The 16,726-nt window shown below is 34.6% G+C and overlaps 2 protein-coding genes across 5 annotated transcripts; one reads left to right on the top strand and one right to left on the bottom strand.

Annotated features, from left to right (window-relative positions):
* Window positions 1–3,148: 3,148 nt before the first annotated feature.
* LOC107025405 (ribulose bisphosphate carboxylase small chain clone 512-like) lies at window positions 3,149–5,514 on the top strand. The gene is made up of 3 exons (XM_015226192.2): window positions 3,149–3,477; window positions 4,787–4,918; window positions 5,089–5,514. The coding sequence occupies exons 1-3, from the start codon at window positions 3,328–3,330 to the stop codon at window positions 5,314–5,316; spliced, it is 510 nt and encodes a 169-aa protein (XP_015081678.1). The 5' UTR covers window positions 3,149–3,327; the 3' UTR covers window positions 5,317–5,514.
* A 2,656-nt stretch (window positions 5,515–8,170) lies between these two features.
* On the bottom strand, window positions 8,171–16,319 carry LOC107026465 (U4/U6.U5 small nuclear ribonucleoprotein 27 kDa protein). 4 transcript variants are annotated; one of them, XR_001457574.2, is made up of 3 exons: window positions 15,524–16,318; window positions 8,741–8,807; window positions 8,171–8,662 (listed from the first exon to the last, which is right to left on the bottom strand). XR_001457574.2 is itself a non-coding variant. In XM_015227435.2 (2 exons), the coding sequence occupies exon 1, from the start codon at window positions 16,223–16,225 to the stop codon at window positions 15,533–15,535; it is 693 nt and encodes a 230-aa protein (XP_015082921.1). In that variant the 5' UTR covers window positions 16,226–16,318; the 3' UTR covers window positions 8,256–8,807; window positions 15,524–15,532. The 4 variants fall into 4 exon arrangements, 1 of the variants encoding a protein (XP_015082921.1); XR_003579503.1 differs by having other exon boundaries at window positions 8,233–8,654; window positions 15,524–16,319; XR_003579502.1 differs by adding an exon at window positions 9,688–9,978 and having other exon boundaries at window positions 8,233–8,807; window positions 15,524–16,319.
* Window positions 16,320–16,726: the final 407 nt, after the last annotated feature.

Genomic DNA, 16,726 nt, shown 5'->3' on the forward strand with positions numbered 1-16,726 from the left:
TATATATATATTGAAATAGGTGATAAGTGCGAAGGTAAAAAAAATTGTACAGGCTCGTAAATGCAAAAGAGAGGAAGGCCCCAAGCTTGGATCAAGTAAAGTACATCAAAAATGAAGAAGACAAGGTGTTGACAGAGTAAAACCTCTTTACACAAAGATTGCTAGCGTATATTCACACACTATTGAAAGATGAAGGCAAATACATTATGTTGGGTGAGTTGAAACACTCGCAGAGACATCAAAATTTTGGGTACCACATTAATATTGAGGAGGTCAAACATACTATTAGTAGGATGAGTAGGGAAAAAATTGCATGATCAGATGGGATATCGATAGAATTTGGGAAGAGCACGAATAAAGTAGGTTTGGAGTGGTTGACTAGCTTGGTCATTTTTAAAACAGCTAAGATACTCGAAGAATGAAGGTGGAGTAAAATGATTTCATTTTACAAAATAAGGTGGAGTAATTATCCCAAATTGCAATAATTACATGAGTATTAAGTTACTAAGTCACATTATGTAAGCATAAGAAAGAGTGGTGAAGATGAGGATGATGAGGGACGAGTCTTTTTCAAGAATCAGTTTGGATTTATTTCAGGGAAATTAACCACATATTCCATCCATTTTGAGAGGAAATGGAGAAGTATTAGAAAAGGAAAAGAGACTTGCATATGGTGTTTATTGACCTTAAGAAGGTTCTCAGGGAAGTATTGTGGTGACTCCCGGAGGCATGTGTGTCAGTGGTATGTATTAGAGAGATAAAGAACATTTTGCGAAGGAGATAAATATGGGTAAGAACGATAGGATGAGACTCAGAGTACTTCTCGGTAGAGATAGAATTACATCAAGGATTAACTCTTAGTTTGTTTCTAATTGCCTTAGTGACGAATGAATTGATGTGAGACATTCAAGATGATGTGCCTTGGTGTAGTGTTATTTGTGAATGACATAATATTGAATGATTAGACATGCAATGAGTTTAATGAAAAGATAGAAATGTGGAGACAAACTTTTAAGAATAAAGGGTTTAGATTGTGTAAGATCATGAAAGAGTATGTGGAGTGTAAATTTACTGATGTGATGCATGAAATAGGGGTGAAAGTGAGACTTGACACAAGGAATATCCCTTAGAGAGAAATTCAAGTACTTTGTCCATAATCCAATGGAGTGAGGACACCGATGAGGATATATCACACATCATCTTGGTGCAACATGGATGAAGTGACGGCTTGCCTTTGCAGTCTTGTATGATAAATGTACCATCAAAACTCAAAAGTAAGTTCTACAGAGTGTTGGTTAGATCGACATCGTTATAAGAGATGGATTGTTTACTAGTAAAAAATTCTCATGTTTAGAAGATGCATGCGGAGATGAGGATGTTAAGGCAGATATCTGATCATACTAGGAGTGATAAAATTCGGAATAAGGATATACAAAATAAGGCATGAGTAACCTCTATAATGGACAAGATGAGAGAAGCGAGATTGAGATTGCTTGCACTTGTGAAGAGAAGATGTGTGGATGCACTAGTAAAGAAGTGCAAGAGATTGGTTATGGAAAGTATAATGAGAGATCACGGTAGGCCGAAAAAGTATTGGGGAGAATTGATAAGACGTGATATGATGCAACATCAAGTTACTGATGACATGAATTTAGATAGGAGTATGTAGAGGACATGTATTATAATAGAAGGTTAGTAGGTAGTGTAGTGTTGTATTGCTTAGGGTGGTTGATGTTTGTCATTGTACTAGTTGTATAATCACACTATTTTATTATTGTTGTTGCTCTCTTCTGATAGGCTTCTTCTTATTGCTTAAATTTTCTTCACTCTCCTTTTTCTTTGTATCTTATAGCATGTTTGATATTGCTGCTAAAAAATTGCTTATTTTTAGAAGCATTTTTTTAAAATTAGCTTTTCAGAAAAATGTTTTTGAAAAAAAATAATTTGTGTTTGGTTAATTCATTTGAAAAGTATTTTTAATAAGCAAATTGTGTTTGACTAATCTTTTTTAAAAAGTGATTTTAAGTGTCAAATTACAAAAAGGACAAGTATCAATGTACTTTTAATATAAAGAATATATTATAGATAGAAATTATTTTAAATATCTATTATAAAAAATCTAAGCAAACTTCTATTTTATTGAATTAAAATGTAGATATTCAATATTTCAATCAATATTATACATAGATAAGTATTGATATGATGATTTAAATATAATTAAAAATACCAAATATAAAGATGAAATAAACATAAAATAATTAAAAATATATTATATAAAAATAAATTCTTAAATGAAACTTTTACCAAAGCTATGAGATATGTTAATTTATTAATAATGGATATATTGGAAAATATGCAAATATAGAAGGGATAGTTTGGTCGTGTAAAAAATAATTTTTTACTTTTGCTTCTGCGTCTTTTTAAGAAGCAGAATTTTTTAGTGCCTTCCCAATAGAAGGAAAACTACTTTTGCTTCTATTTAAAAGCAGTAAGCAGTTTTATTGATTTCCCAAACATTTTATTTTTTAAAAAAGTATTTTTTTCTTCTTCAAAATAAATATTTTTGGCCTTCCAACAACAATACCAAACAAGCTCTTACTCTGCTCACTTATGTTGAGAATTTTTTGAAAATAACCTCTTTATCTCTACGAGGCAATGATAAGGTCTGTGTATAATCTACGCTCTCCAAATTTCACTTGTGGGATTTACTAGACTATTTTATTATTATTGTTGATAATGATTTTGGTTTTATTTTCTTAAAAAATATTGTCTTCGCCCAGCTTTTAGAAAGTACTTTTAAGTTTTATTTTTTTAATTTTTTTTTTTAGAAGAAATCTATTTTTGTTAGTTTTTGAAAGAAGCTTATGTTATTTCCTAACACTTATTTTTTGCAAAAACTTAATCAAACACCTCATTTATTTTTTAATTATTATTATTGTTTTGTAAAAGAACACTTTTGACTATTTGTCAAGTAAGAGTAATTTTTTACATTTATGATCAATTATCAAAATATTGAGGATGATGGTAGTATCATAAAGTAGAGGGGAGATGATTATAATAAAATCAAACTTGAGGGGATGTGTATGATAAATAAAATTACAACAAAATGGTGATGAAACCAATGCCATTATGATTTATGATGCCTAACAAAACTCCCATCCTCGTAGATATCGTCTCTACATGCATACCTCACTCTCCTTTGTCCTCTTATGTAACCACTTCCACAATACCAATAAAAACACACTTATTTTTACACATACAAGCATCACCTATACTTGCTAGTAAGCTAATTGTCATAACTAAAGTAGTTGAGAGTTAAGAGCAAACATGTCTGTCTCAAGTTTTACAGCTCCAATTGTTGGATCAACTTATCTTGGTTTAAAATCAAATAGATCCAACTTTTTTCCTGCTGCTAAGGATACAATTACTTGGAGTAGAAAAACTATCTCCAATGGCTCTAAATTTTACTGCATGAAGGTAAATTAATTTTCTTCATACAAATTATAGCTAACTTATAATATTTGGGGTGATTTTACTTCCTTGTAGTTTTGAATCTAAGGTATATGCATTTAGCAATGAGTTGTAAATTTTTTTAGCATTTCAATTATTGGATCTTTAAAGTTATGAACATGTCTATTAGTACTATTTATTATTAGTATAAATTTGTGTTCTGTATCAAAAGTATTGAATTCAAATAAATTTGGTGATATAGGTTATTTGGAGTACCATTTATTCTTGATTATCAAAATATTTGTAATTCGTTTGCTCAAGCTTTTAAAATTTGCTTATTTCGAAAAGAAATTTTAGTTAAATGATTTTTTTGAAAAAAATACTTTAGAGTATCGATTTGTCTTTCAATAATCAGCATGAAGAGAACTTTTGCAATATTATGACACTAATTTGTGTTTGCTCAAAGTTCTAAAAGTATTCTTTTAGGAAAAAAAAATTACTTTTTTTCAGCTTTTAAAAAATAGTTCTTTTTATTGTTCCAGAACACTTATTTTTTCTTTAAAGTTAAATCTTTAAAATAATCACTTTAAAATAATAATAATAATAAAATAATAAAGGAGGTATTTTTATTTGTAGAGCTACATAAAATTACACTATAACAAAAACAACTTTTAGCGGCATTAAATATCGACACTAATAAAGAATGTTAAACTCTTTACCGGCATTAGTTAAGTGTAATTAGAACCAATATCGCTAAAGGCTTTAGAGACATATACAAAGAATGACAATTGCCGCTAAAAATACATATTTTAGCGGCAATTAAAAATTAAATACCGCTAATGGTCATTTTTGTTGTAGTGTTAACAGATTTATCATTCTCGAGCTATACCATCCTTTTTATTCACTTTTCTGGTATCACTGTTCAATTAACCCCACAAAGCTCCTCTTTGTTTTACTCACAGATTAAACATGATATAGACAAACTAAAAAGATTGTTGTTTTTTTTAAAAAAAATATTTACCTTGATTGATAGAGGATTTTAATTGCTCTTGATCATTTGAAAATGGAATCTTGTTACTGTACTTGCCTTTGTTGATTTTACTTGAACCGCGAGCCTATCAAAATCAGTCTATTTATAAGATAGGGGTAAGACTACGCACACTTACACTATCTTCTCCATATCTCACTTGTGAGACTAAACACTGAGTATGTTATGATATTATTGTGTGGAATCTCATTATGTAAGTATAAAATCAGAGTTGTAAGTAAAATTATTTGTTTTGGGATATTTCATTCTTGTTATTTTAACTATTTTTTGGGTGTATGTAATGAACAGACTTGGAATCCTATTGACAATAAGAAGTTTGAGACACTATCATATCTTCCACCTCAATCAGAGGAGTCCATTGCAAAGGAGGTTGATTACATAATCAAAAAGGGTTGGGTTCCTTGCCTTGAATTTGACCAGGTATATATCAATTTTCATCATCAATGGTCTGTCTTATAGTGAAGTCCTTCTCACATTGTTCCAAATATTCCTATCACTTGTAGTACGTCTATACATCCATCTCAACATCTTCATTCTTCGTTTTCACAACTTGCATCTTCAAATAATGTTTTGGTTTGTGTGTTTGGTAGGTGGGATATGTATATAGGGAAAATAGCAACATGCCAGGCTACTATGATGGGAGATATTGGACACTGTGGAAGTTGCCCATGTTTGGCTGCAATGACTCTTCCCAGGTTCTCAATGAAATCCAAGAATGCAAGAAAGCTTACCCAAATGCTTTTATTCGTTGCTTGGCGTTTGATAATGTTAAGCAGGCACAGTGCATGGCCTTCCTCATTCAGAAACCTGCACCATAAAATTTAATTTGCTACTTTTGTACTGTTTGTTCCAAAAACAACTGAGCTCTAGCCTTAAGAGGGTGAGATTTAACTAAAGGTTTATGGTTGAAATTGTCTTTCTTTGTTTTGCAAAAATAATGGAATGGCTACATGTTATTTACAACAAGGCAGTAAGTGGTAATAGCTATTGAAGGGAAACAAATGTTTTAAGATTTACATAATGGTGTTTGGTTCTGTGTTAAATTTGTTGAAAGGGGAATGTGTTACTTCAGAAAGGGTACTTGGAACACTGAATAATAAAGAGTAAAAATGACGTCTTTGAATATATGAGACAGGATGGACAAACGACAACAATATTAAACAAATATAGTAGGAATTGCCAATTTGTTCTGGCCAAAAAGAAGTCAACTAGCCTACTAAGGGTTGGTTTGGCGGGCAGCATTAGAAGAAATATAATAGTTCATGATATTATTTAGTACTGTGTTTAGTATGAATATAGGCACTAATTCATTAATTAATTATACATTCTACGTGGGAGTATACCCCAAACTAAAACTACATCCTTAAAAGTATCATTCTTACCATAAAATATATTTCAAGTATTTTAAAGTGAGCAATTTTCATCCTTCTACTTGAATTTTTCGTAAAACTATCCGATATATCCCACAAAAATTAAGTCGTCCCTTCCTAATTATTATTCTTAGATATGCCAAGAATATTATCGTGAACTTTTTTGTGATTGAGTTAAGAATTATGCAAGACTTCTAATTTGACCATTTTTTCCATTCATTTTTCATGTAATTTTAATTAAAAATATTATTAGTTTATATATGTTTCTTCTCAATTGAATATGCTAGAAGCGACATTTGTTGGAGACTTCCGCTTCTGATAATATAGAATGAAACTCAAATACGAGACATAATTAATATTTTGGTCAATTCAATATTAGGTTAACCTAAAAATCGATTGATTTAATTGGTTAAGAAAAAAATAAAAATAATTAAACTCCAACTTCTCTCCGTTACGAAAAAAGCAAATTATGGACGCTCACACCTTCCAATCATTTTTAGTTTCCATAAGCAACAACGTCTAAGATTTTTTTATATTTTTCGATAACTTCTTGTACCAAGTAATGAAATTATACAGAATAATTTTTGTCGATAATCACGTTAACTACTCTTGTTTTCATAAGATCCATTAATTTTTTGACAATTTCTCACAAAAGGATGAAACTTGTTCACTTACAAATACTTAAAGGATGTTTTCTGCTAAAAATGATACTTTAAGGATACAGTTTAAGTTCGGGGTATAGTTAAAGAATGTTTTCTGCTAGAAATGATACTTTAATGATGTAGTTTAAGTGTAGGGTATAGTTAAAGGATGTGTTTGGCCAAAAAATCTCCTACATGGTATTATAGAAAGTATTACTAATACCTTTCATTTGGAGGTATTAATAATACCATGGGATCAGACAAAAATATTCTTCAAATCATTTTACTTATTTTGTTTATTTTTTTGATTTTATGTTTTATGATTGTACTAGTAAATTTATTTAAATAAATTAGCTAACAAATTATTTAGAGAAAATTGTCTGTTACAAAACAAAACCAATACAAATTTGAAATATGAGTTATTTAACATTTAACTAGTAAACAGGTCAATATATCACTGCATGACGTTTGCAATCAATTGTATGTATATTTGTGTGATTTTCTAATTATTTGTATTTTGAACAATTTAAAAATTGTATACATATTAAAACTATAAATTGCAATTTTAACGTGTTAATGTAGATGCTTTATTTAATTTTATCATTGCTAACCATCTCTTTTATTTTACAGGTAGATGGTTTATCTTTTCATTTAAAAAAAAAACTGAAATGTCATTTTGTCAGTGATCAATTTATTAAAGATAACAATTATCCTCAAATAATTCAAGCAGAAAAAAAGCAAAGATAACAACAAAATTGTTTTTCTTATAGCTAAGTTAGAATGCCATAAAAAAAATAATAGTCATTCAATTATCTACCTTGACCCAAATTACATAATAATTCAAGGGTATAATTGAAAGTATAAAAAGAAGATATTTAAATTGTTATAATTCATGGAAAACAATGAACCAACACTTGATATAAATAAACCTGCACTACTAATTCTTACATTATGAATCCCTATGTGTTATTAATTTTTGTACCAAACGAGTTTTGTTCATTAGCATTCAACGAACAAAACACCCAAAACAAAACGAGGAACCTCATCATTTTGGAAAATGAGAAGATGGTGAACGGCAATGCAAGTATGTACAAGGTTTCCCTGGAACTGTTTAGTGCTCGTTTAATCAGTTAATCTTGACTGGCTAGAAAGACACTTGCAATTACATCCAAGAATGTTCACTCATTTCACACTTATTTTTGGACGATAGTGAGGCAGACCTGACAAGAAATCAAGGTTTTGGTTCCACTCCGACCCTATCTTAAGAGATATTAGTTGTCCTATTTACTTAGTTTTCTATCACTAAGGACACCAGAGAAAAAGTTCAAGTAGCTCCTTTGTGGCTTCATAGATGATGGAATTTCTATTACTTTAAAAATCAACACCGAACAAATAACAGTTGCCAAAAAGAAGAGGCCAAATCGATCATATGAACAAAAAAATTAGCCAAAAGAGGATAGTGTTCAAAGTAAAAGAAAGAAGTATTTTCACCTTAGATCAAAACTAGCCATTTACACAACTGGGTCATGTTGATCACTTCTTCAAGTCATAAAATAACCACCACCCCAACCCCAAAGAAAAAGGTTTTGGAGAAAAAACCACGTGTTACGAACCCTTTTTCTCAAAAACACTTCCGTTCTCTGTCAAGACTTACTACTCTGTAAAAACCTCATTTTCCATTATAATTTATAACTAGTTCCACACTGAAGTGAACAATCAGAAATCATGCACACTACCCCACCGGAGTTAAAAAACTTCTGCCCCAAACTGGGTATGACTCTGTAACATAAAGAATCAAATCGACAGATTCCACACCATTTAAACCAAGGGGACAAATATCATAAAAGGTATCAGAAAGTGATCAATACAAGACTTGAGTGCGCATAGCGAGCAACAGTATAGCCAAATCCAAATGTAAGCTGATTTATGAAGACATGCCTTTTTGAGGAGAGATCTGAGAACACATAACGTAAGATGTGATGGCCAAATGCATGTTCACATCAGTAACCTCAATGAGATAACATATGGTGTTCAAGAATGACTGCTTTAAAGGGAGGGAGGGGCACTTGATTAACCAGCTAACCATTTGGCAGGACCCTGAATTAACGGTGCATCTGTTACTGCGCGTCTGCAGTCTGCAGCAAACTGTGAAACTATTGGAGTACTATTATCATGGAGTTCTGAGAAATATAGCACATTACAACCTAGACAGACAATTAAAGATATCTTACATTGTCTCCATTACTTGGACAAAGGGACAGACTCATATAAGAAGCCTGGCAGAAAATGCATTTCCACCTGCAGATAGACCAAGAATCACATTAAAAGTCATTACTTGTCCTAAGTAGCAAAACCTTAACATGTAAATGCAGAAACATCGTCGAATAGTTGTTCCAACAAATACCTACATATCGAAAATGCTCATTCCAAATTCAGGAGACATGCAATTTTGAACAACAAAATTCCAATATCAGACCACATGTAAGCAACACTCATCACAATCTATCCAGCCACAGAACCTTCCCCATGAAAGCAAAGTCATTTAACTATAAGCTTCATCACTTTCCCCCCTTGATTACATCACACTACCTTCTAACATGAAAAAAACTACAAAATGAGCTGGGTAACTAAATTTCCTTTAGAAATACTCCATCTTATTTTATGTGGTGATGTTTGACTGGCATGGAGTTTTAAGAAAGGGACTTCTAAAACTTATCGTCTAAAACAAGTCAGAGATATTTTCATGGCTATAAATCATCTCATTAAGTAAAATGGGAAGCTTAAAGTTAAACTATTTCTAGATTTCGAAATATATTCATTATTTCTACGACAGACTAAAAAGAGAAGTTCATCACATAAACTGAACAAGAGAGAGCACCATTTTCCAAACTTTTGATTGGGTGAGAACAGTAGAAAGACTGCTTTACAAGAGCCAGTAAAAGTGTTTAAGAAAAGAAGAATTGCCAGCAATAATCCAACATTGGCTACAGGGTTAAAAGGAATAGTGATGATACCAATATATTGAAGTATCACCTTATTTCCCAAAATACAAACTGTCCTTGATGCTTAATCAATCAATTGGAGGAAGAGCCAAATTTATCCAGTAAATAATGTAAACAGATTGCAGCAGAAAGCAGAGATTCTTGGAGAAGAAATTGGAAGTATTACTACTACTTACCTTGGAATGCCATTAAGAGCAAGGAGAAAACCCAAAGAAACTCAGACTGGAACTTTAGAAAGGTGTGAGAAAAAATTGACAAGGTGGAAATCATGGTATCGATCCTTGGGAGGAAGGGTGACCCGAATCAGCTCTGTCCTAGATGCTCTTCCTGCCTACGATGTCTCTTTTTCCTTTGCCTGAAAGTGTGGAGAAGAGACTGGATGCATTGAGAAAAGAAGAATTCCCATATCTGGTCAGATGGATAAAGGTGATCATCAGCCAAAGAGATGGGGTCTGAGTATGAGGAACCTGAAGAAACAAAAAAAAAGTTTCTTAATGAATTGGCTATGGAGGTTCACTAGAGAAGAACAAGCATGGTGTCAGTGTATGGAAATTTATCAGAAAATAGTAAAGAACTGAGATATAATGTGAAGGATGGAAGGAGAACTTTGTTCTGGGAGGATTTTTGGCTGGAGAAATGTAAGGTGAAGCAGTTATTCCCTGATTTATTTGGCACAAGTATGCAAAAGAGGGAAATTTACAGGTAGTTTGGTTCACACAAAGGCTAGACCCAACATTCAGGAGAAGATTGCACGATTAGGAGAAAATTCTTCAAAACTATGGAGCAGAGGAATGGCCTACAGGAGGGTGCAGACACCTAAGGATGGCCAAAGCATAGCAGTGGCATTTACACAGTCAAGTCAGCCTATAAATATCAGAATGAGGCAGACTCCCCACTCACATTGTGACCCTGGAAATACATCTGGAAAGTCAAGATACCACATAAGTGGCATGTTTTAGATGGCTGATGGTTAAGGAATCTATTGACATAGGATACTCATAGAAGGAGGGGAATGCAACTATGTTCAATGACATATGTGGACAGGAAGCAGAGATAATCAGCAATCCGCAAGGGTTACTAGACAACTAAGGGCAATTTTGCTCTATTTCCCATGATTGAGGGCATTTTTGGCCCTTTTGCCTACTTAAAATTCAAAAGAGTACTTTTGGTGAAACGTGAGCGTAAAAAGTACTAGCATAAGGAAAAGATTCTATGGATAGAAAGAACCCCTTCTGTTTTTGAAAAAAAAAAAAAGAAGAAAGAAGCACAAAGCACTTTCGGCCTTGGAGAAGCTTGGCCAAATAGGCTATTGACCTGGAAAGGGACTGGCACAAGAACCTTTTCAGTAAAATCAGCCTATAATTTGACATGGAAGGAAAACAACCAAGTGATGTTAGTAATGAATAGTTGTTCGAAAATGCTCCCAGGCATGTTTTTCGAGAACTTTCTCTTTCCTACTTTCTAGGGCTGTAGAATACACCTTTCCCCTACAAGACGTCCAACGGATTTTCACCTCTTTTTCGTTAGCCAACAATAATCACCCTCTGTGATCACTGAAACATCCGTTTGATTAGGTCCTACAAAACAATATGGGGGAAATAGAATTTATTTTGCAGTTGGCTTTAAGTCATCTGATATAACAAGATTGACTACAAGAATAGAAACCTGGTTTGTATGGGTGGAGAGAAGCCGGAATTTGATGCTTAGAAATACATTCAACAAGAAAACCATGGAATGGTTAATCTTTGTTCTGCAAGAATCTTTGAGGGACTCCAGAAAGCATACAAGAAGGTGGACAAGTTTGCAGATTTTTATTGCTACAGGAAACAAAATAAGTATGGGAGATTTATAAGCATTTTAACAGTACAAGGAAGGAATAGATCAGTTATTATAATTTCAGAACTTGCATTAAATAGGGAATGGGGTGACATTGCATTGAAGATAGACACCATTAAAAACCAAAGGGAAGCACCTACTACAATAATACCTAGATTGACAGACCCGAATATTCTCTAAGCCTACTGTCAGAACCAGTAAATGGCAAGCAAAGGTAGCATCTGAGTCAGAAATCAGTCATGACAGGGGAAAGACGTCCACCTCCGTGATTGACACAGAGCTACAACAAGGTTTATTGGGCAAATGTTTGGTTGGAAGGTTTGATGTAGATGAGAAGGAGGCACCCACTCTTTCAGACATCAGAAGATGGGTCATTAGTTCACGGAAGAAGGCATTTGGATCAACATTTACGAGATGGGTGGAAGCTCCTTCCTTTTTGAATTTCCCAACAAACACATGGCTGAACATGTCCTTCGCAGAGACTGGACGCAGAAACAGTTGGAACTCCATCTTCAATGGTGGACACCAACAGGGCAATGCTGCACTCACTCAGCGCAAAAGTTCTACCTGGATAAGAGCTGTCGGCCTTCCTTTGCATTTATGGACGGAGAATGCTTTCAAAGCCATTGGTGACCAATCTGGTGGATAGATAGAAACGGTAGAAGAAAGATCTCTTAAGAATCACCTGAGATGGCAAGGTTGAGAGGGAGTCTTCTCAGTCAACAACGCCTACAAAAGAGGACTATTGGGGATGACAGGGACCCCAAAATATAAGTGGAACTACTTTTGGAAGAGTGACATTCCTACAAAAGTGAAGTGTTTAACCTGTTTAGTGATAAAGAGAGCATGTTTAACAGAAGAAGTTCCACAAAGAAAGTCAGACAACTGGTCCCTAGGTGTTCTTGTGCAACTTGACAGGGGAAACAAATAACCATCTCTTCATTGTAAGTATACTGCTAAAATTTGGTACTTGTTTCTCAACATCACAAGCATGAGCTGGACAATGCCAGAACATACATCAGATCTGTTGAGCTGCTGGATTAGGAGGGGAGACAGTAAGAGTCAAAAGAGACGGTGGAAGCTAATACCATCATGTGTATGGTGGTCAGTCTGGAAAGAAAGAAATGGAAGATGTTTTAAAGATAGATCCAATTCCATCCACAAAGTTAAATGGAATTGTATAGGATCTCTACTTTTTTGGTGTACACAGCTTTGTATAGATGATATAGACCAGATCATATATTTGATAGGAAATCTGTAATTATCCCTTTTTGGAGGTAGCCAGCATTTTAATGCTGAAGTGTTCAACCTTACCAGTTTCAAAAAAAAAAAAAAAAGGAGACGGGCAAGGTTGAGAGTTAAAGGCGATTGGGTGAACATTCCGAGAGAGATCAAGTTACTGGAGAAAGGACTCACCTATTCTATTCCGATCTGGCCAGAAACTCAGACATTAGTAATAACCGGACAAAGGAAGAAGTCTACGGGCAAGGACCTCTGGGTATTAGATAATAACAGAGGAAGAAACACAGATCTATTTGCTGGCAGAGATAGCAACAGGCACCTGAGCTCTGTATTAAAAGAACAGCTGGTGTGCATCCCGGATCACGTGTGCACAAGAGGGTTTTAATTTAAATGAAATCGGGCCGGTTTTGGGGAGAAAAGAACTGTCTAAAAGAGAAGTGTTTTCAGTTGAGGGAGGCCAGACTAATCTTTTTAAGAAAGACCAAACCTGGAGCTTCATCAGACAAAAGAGGCAGTACATATCAAACTCGACCCTATGGTGATTGAACTCGAAGCAAATTTACCTGAGGGTGAATTTTTTGACCGCATCATTGGAGAGCCAATCACAGGAACAGAGGAGCAAGAGGCTTTATTAGTAGAATCTACAAACTAGGCTGAGAGTGGGGAATTCGTTGATGCAATAACAACTACATATGATGAAAGACCCAATTTTTCTCCGATCAATTCTCAACACTTGTGGCTTTTGGCTTTTAAGTCAAAAGCTAAAAGTCAATCCAGACAGGCTCTAAATCTAGAATTATGGTTAGTGAGGATTTATATAGACGACTCCAACTCGTTTAGTACTAAGGTGTAGTTGTCTTTTTCTTTTTTTATGAATAAGTATGTTATTGTTTTTTTTGTTTTGTTTTTTTACATTTTTTCTGCAAAAAGTGGATTAGAATGTTTCACTTACCTTAGACTTCTACTAGCTTGTTTGGTCAAGCTTCTAAAATCAAGTCATATTAAAAAGTGCTTTTCAAAAAAATACTTCTGGTCAGGAACAGTTTGTGTTTGACCAATAAATTCAAAGTCCCTTCTGAGCAGTAATTAATGTTTGACCAGGTTTTCTAAAAAGTGCTTCTAAGTTCGAAGAGCCCGTTTGGATTGGCTTTAAAAAAGCAGCTTTTACTGACTTTTAAGTCAAAAAATAAAAAGTAGGGGAGACCTACTTTTGGTTTCTGGCTTGTTTTAAGTCATTTTTTACTAATTACAAGTCATTTTTTACCTTGCAAACACTTTATAACTTATTTTAAGTCATTTTTTGACTTATTTTAAGTTATTTTTTATATTTGCCAACACTTCCAGAAGTCAAAAAACTGACTTAAAAGTAGGTTTGACCAACTTCTAAGACAAGCCAAACGGGCTCTAAGTCTGTTTTGCTCAAAGTGGTTTTCAAAAAAGTACTTTTGGGGAAAGCTATTTCTTTTAGCTTCTGAAATACAGCTCTGCTACTTTCCAGAAGCACTTCTATTTTCTCCTGAAAGCTTGGCCAAACACCTTACACTTCAAAATAAACACTTCTAGGGGGAAATAAGTTTAGCCAAACAGGCTATAAGTATCTATCAGTAAACAATAAATACTACACCACAAAGTCGGGATCATTGCACTAAGCCATTAATAATTTCAACCAACCTCTTCATGTAAGACAAAGATAAACATTAGGAGAATTCAGAGCAAAATCCTAGACTGGGTTAATATGTTACCAGGAAAAGCACATTGAATGACGGACTCACAAGCTAATTTGCTCAGACTCTTCATTTTCAGTACCGCACCCGTGTCGACATGTGGGTGTGGGTGCGGAATCTGCACCTGATCTGGTCAACTAGTTTTGGGTACTTTGACCGAATTCGGGGAAGATATTTTCTGGATAAATCCAACGACTTCTATAAGCAAAACAAAAACTAAGGTGAAATTGAAGAAAAATGAAATACCTCGTATAAATAAATTTCTATATTCACTCTCTTTCCTTTTATCTCCTATCAAGATTCTCCTCTTGATCAATATTTCTCCTCAAGTTCTCCACATAATATTTCATAATTTAGGGTTTATAACTTTATTTTTAGATATTTGAATTATTTTAAGCCGAATCCCTGCACGCTTATCCACAAGTGGATCCATATCCCGAATATTAAAATATAGATCACAGAGCATCAGAACTCTAGATCCACACATTCATCGGACACTTACACACGACTCTCAGAAGCTTAGCTCACTAGCACTGACTACTGTTAAAATTTAGTTCAAATATTAAGGGTGAACTTGAGAATCTTGACTACTGATCCATAACTTGTGTCACAATATGATAAGTCTATATCGACAGAGCATCATTTTTCCTGTGCACTCTAAATTTTGGTGATGCACAAATGGTTTCCACTCGTCCCATGATTATCATATCTCTTGCACACTCTTCAAAGTATACCACCAAAATCACCAAGTAAGTGCTTCCCAGACACAATTCTTTCTAAGCAATTAGAAGGGGTAGCAGAATTAAAGCTTGAAAACAGCAGCCTCCACAACCAGTCTCCTGAGTCAAAACACTTCGTTTGACGCCTAATTAAACGCATATAAGTTTAAAGATGCACATGTTATGCACTCAAAACTTCAAACGATAAACACAACTTACTACTTCAGTAGGGTTTTTTTACTGTATTGCACTGTCTGCCTTTTCTTCATAAATCTTCACACAAATCCAAAACAACATACTTTGCTGATATATATCTCCCTAGTCAAATAAATTACAAGCTCACTACCTTTTATCTGCCAACAAACATCATAATTCTATTCAATTTACTAGGTTATGCATACAATCAACTTTCTAATACTCAATATTCCACAATTAACCCCAAAATAAATGTACTAAGCTCTTGGATTTATAGAGAAAATTAGAACCCTAACCTGGAAAGCTCAGCGGTTGCACTCAGCAGGCAAGGGCCTATTGAACCCACCACGCCTATTCATGTACTGTCGAGGCTGGCGTTTGGTGACTTTTCTTACAGCACCTACATCATTTCCTGCCACTGGTTTTCCTTTTGTAGAATCAAACCCTACTGGTATCCCAAATTTCTTCATCATCTCAATCTCATCTTCATCCATCATCTCTTCTCCTCCTTCACCAACACCCCCACTCCCACTCACATTCTCCTTGTCCTTGTTCTTTTTCTTCTGTTTCTGTTGTTCTTTGGCTATCCCATCCACAAAATCCGAAACTTCTCTGTGTCTGTCCCTTTCCTTATCCCGTTCACCATCATCTTTATGCCTTTTTCTTGGAGGACTTTCAGCTGAGGGACTCCTGCGGCGGTGGTGACGGTGGCGACGGTCAGTAGGAGAACGGGAACGCGAGGTAGAACGGTGGCGGTGACGGTGACGGTCAGTGGAAGGGGAACGAGTACGAGAGCGAGTATGCCGAGTAGTTCTGGTATGGTCAGGGGTATAAGAATGTTCACGGTCTCTCCGATCACGGTCTTCCCGGTCTCGTTTCCGATCTCTGTCTCTATCCTTGTCCCTTTCTCGGTCACGCTCACGATCCCGTTCACGTTCGCGGTCTCGGTCTCGGTCTCGGTCTCTGTCTCTGTCTCGAGTTCGATCACGGTCCGCCATTGTTCCTTGCAGAGTGAGGAGTGGAGTAGGAGGGGTTTTTTCTACAAAGAAGGGATTGTGTATGTACTCTTCGTCTCAGCCTGTTTGTAGGTTTCTGATGAGTCCAAATAGTAATTTTTAAATAATTTTATTATTTTTTAGGAAAAAAAAAATACATAAAATCTCCAAAACTCACTTTAACACTTTAACTTTATTATAATTATTTATCTCATTAATCTCTTTACAGTTAAAATACACTCAAATTGCTGACATGACAAATCCAAAATAAATAAAGCACATAAAGACCAAAAATTAAAGGAAAAAAGAAATAGTGAACCCTAATTATTTTCATTTATTCAATAATATTTTTTTTTCATCTTCTTCATACCCTACAGATCCAATCTTTAGTACCACCAACCCCACCCCCACCACCCCGTCCCTTCATCTTCCTCACATTCAATCCACCCCTCCCGCCCTCAACCACCACCTGCACTACCTTTTCTTCTTCTTCGATCCTCCCCC

Source organism: Solanum pennellii, chromosome 7 (genome assembly GCF_001406875.1).
Source record: "Solanum pennellii chromosome 7, SPENNV200".
NCBI lineage: Eukaryota > Viridiplantae > Streptophyta > Magnoliopsida > Solanales > Solanaceae > Solanum > Solanum pennellii.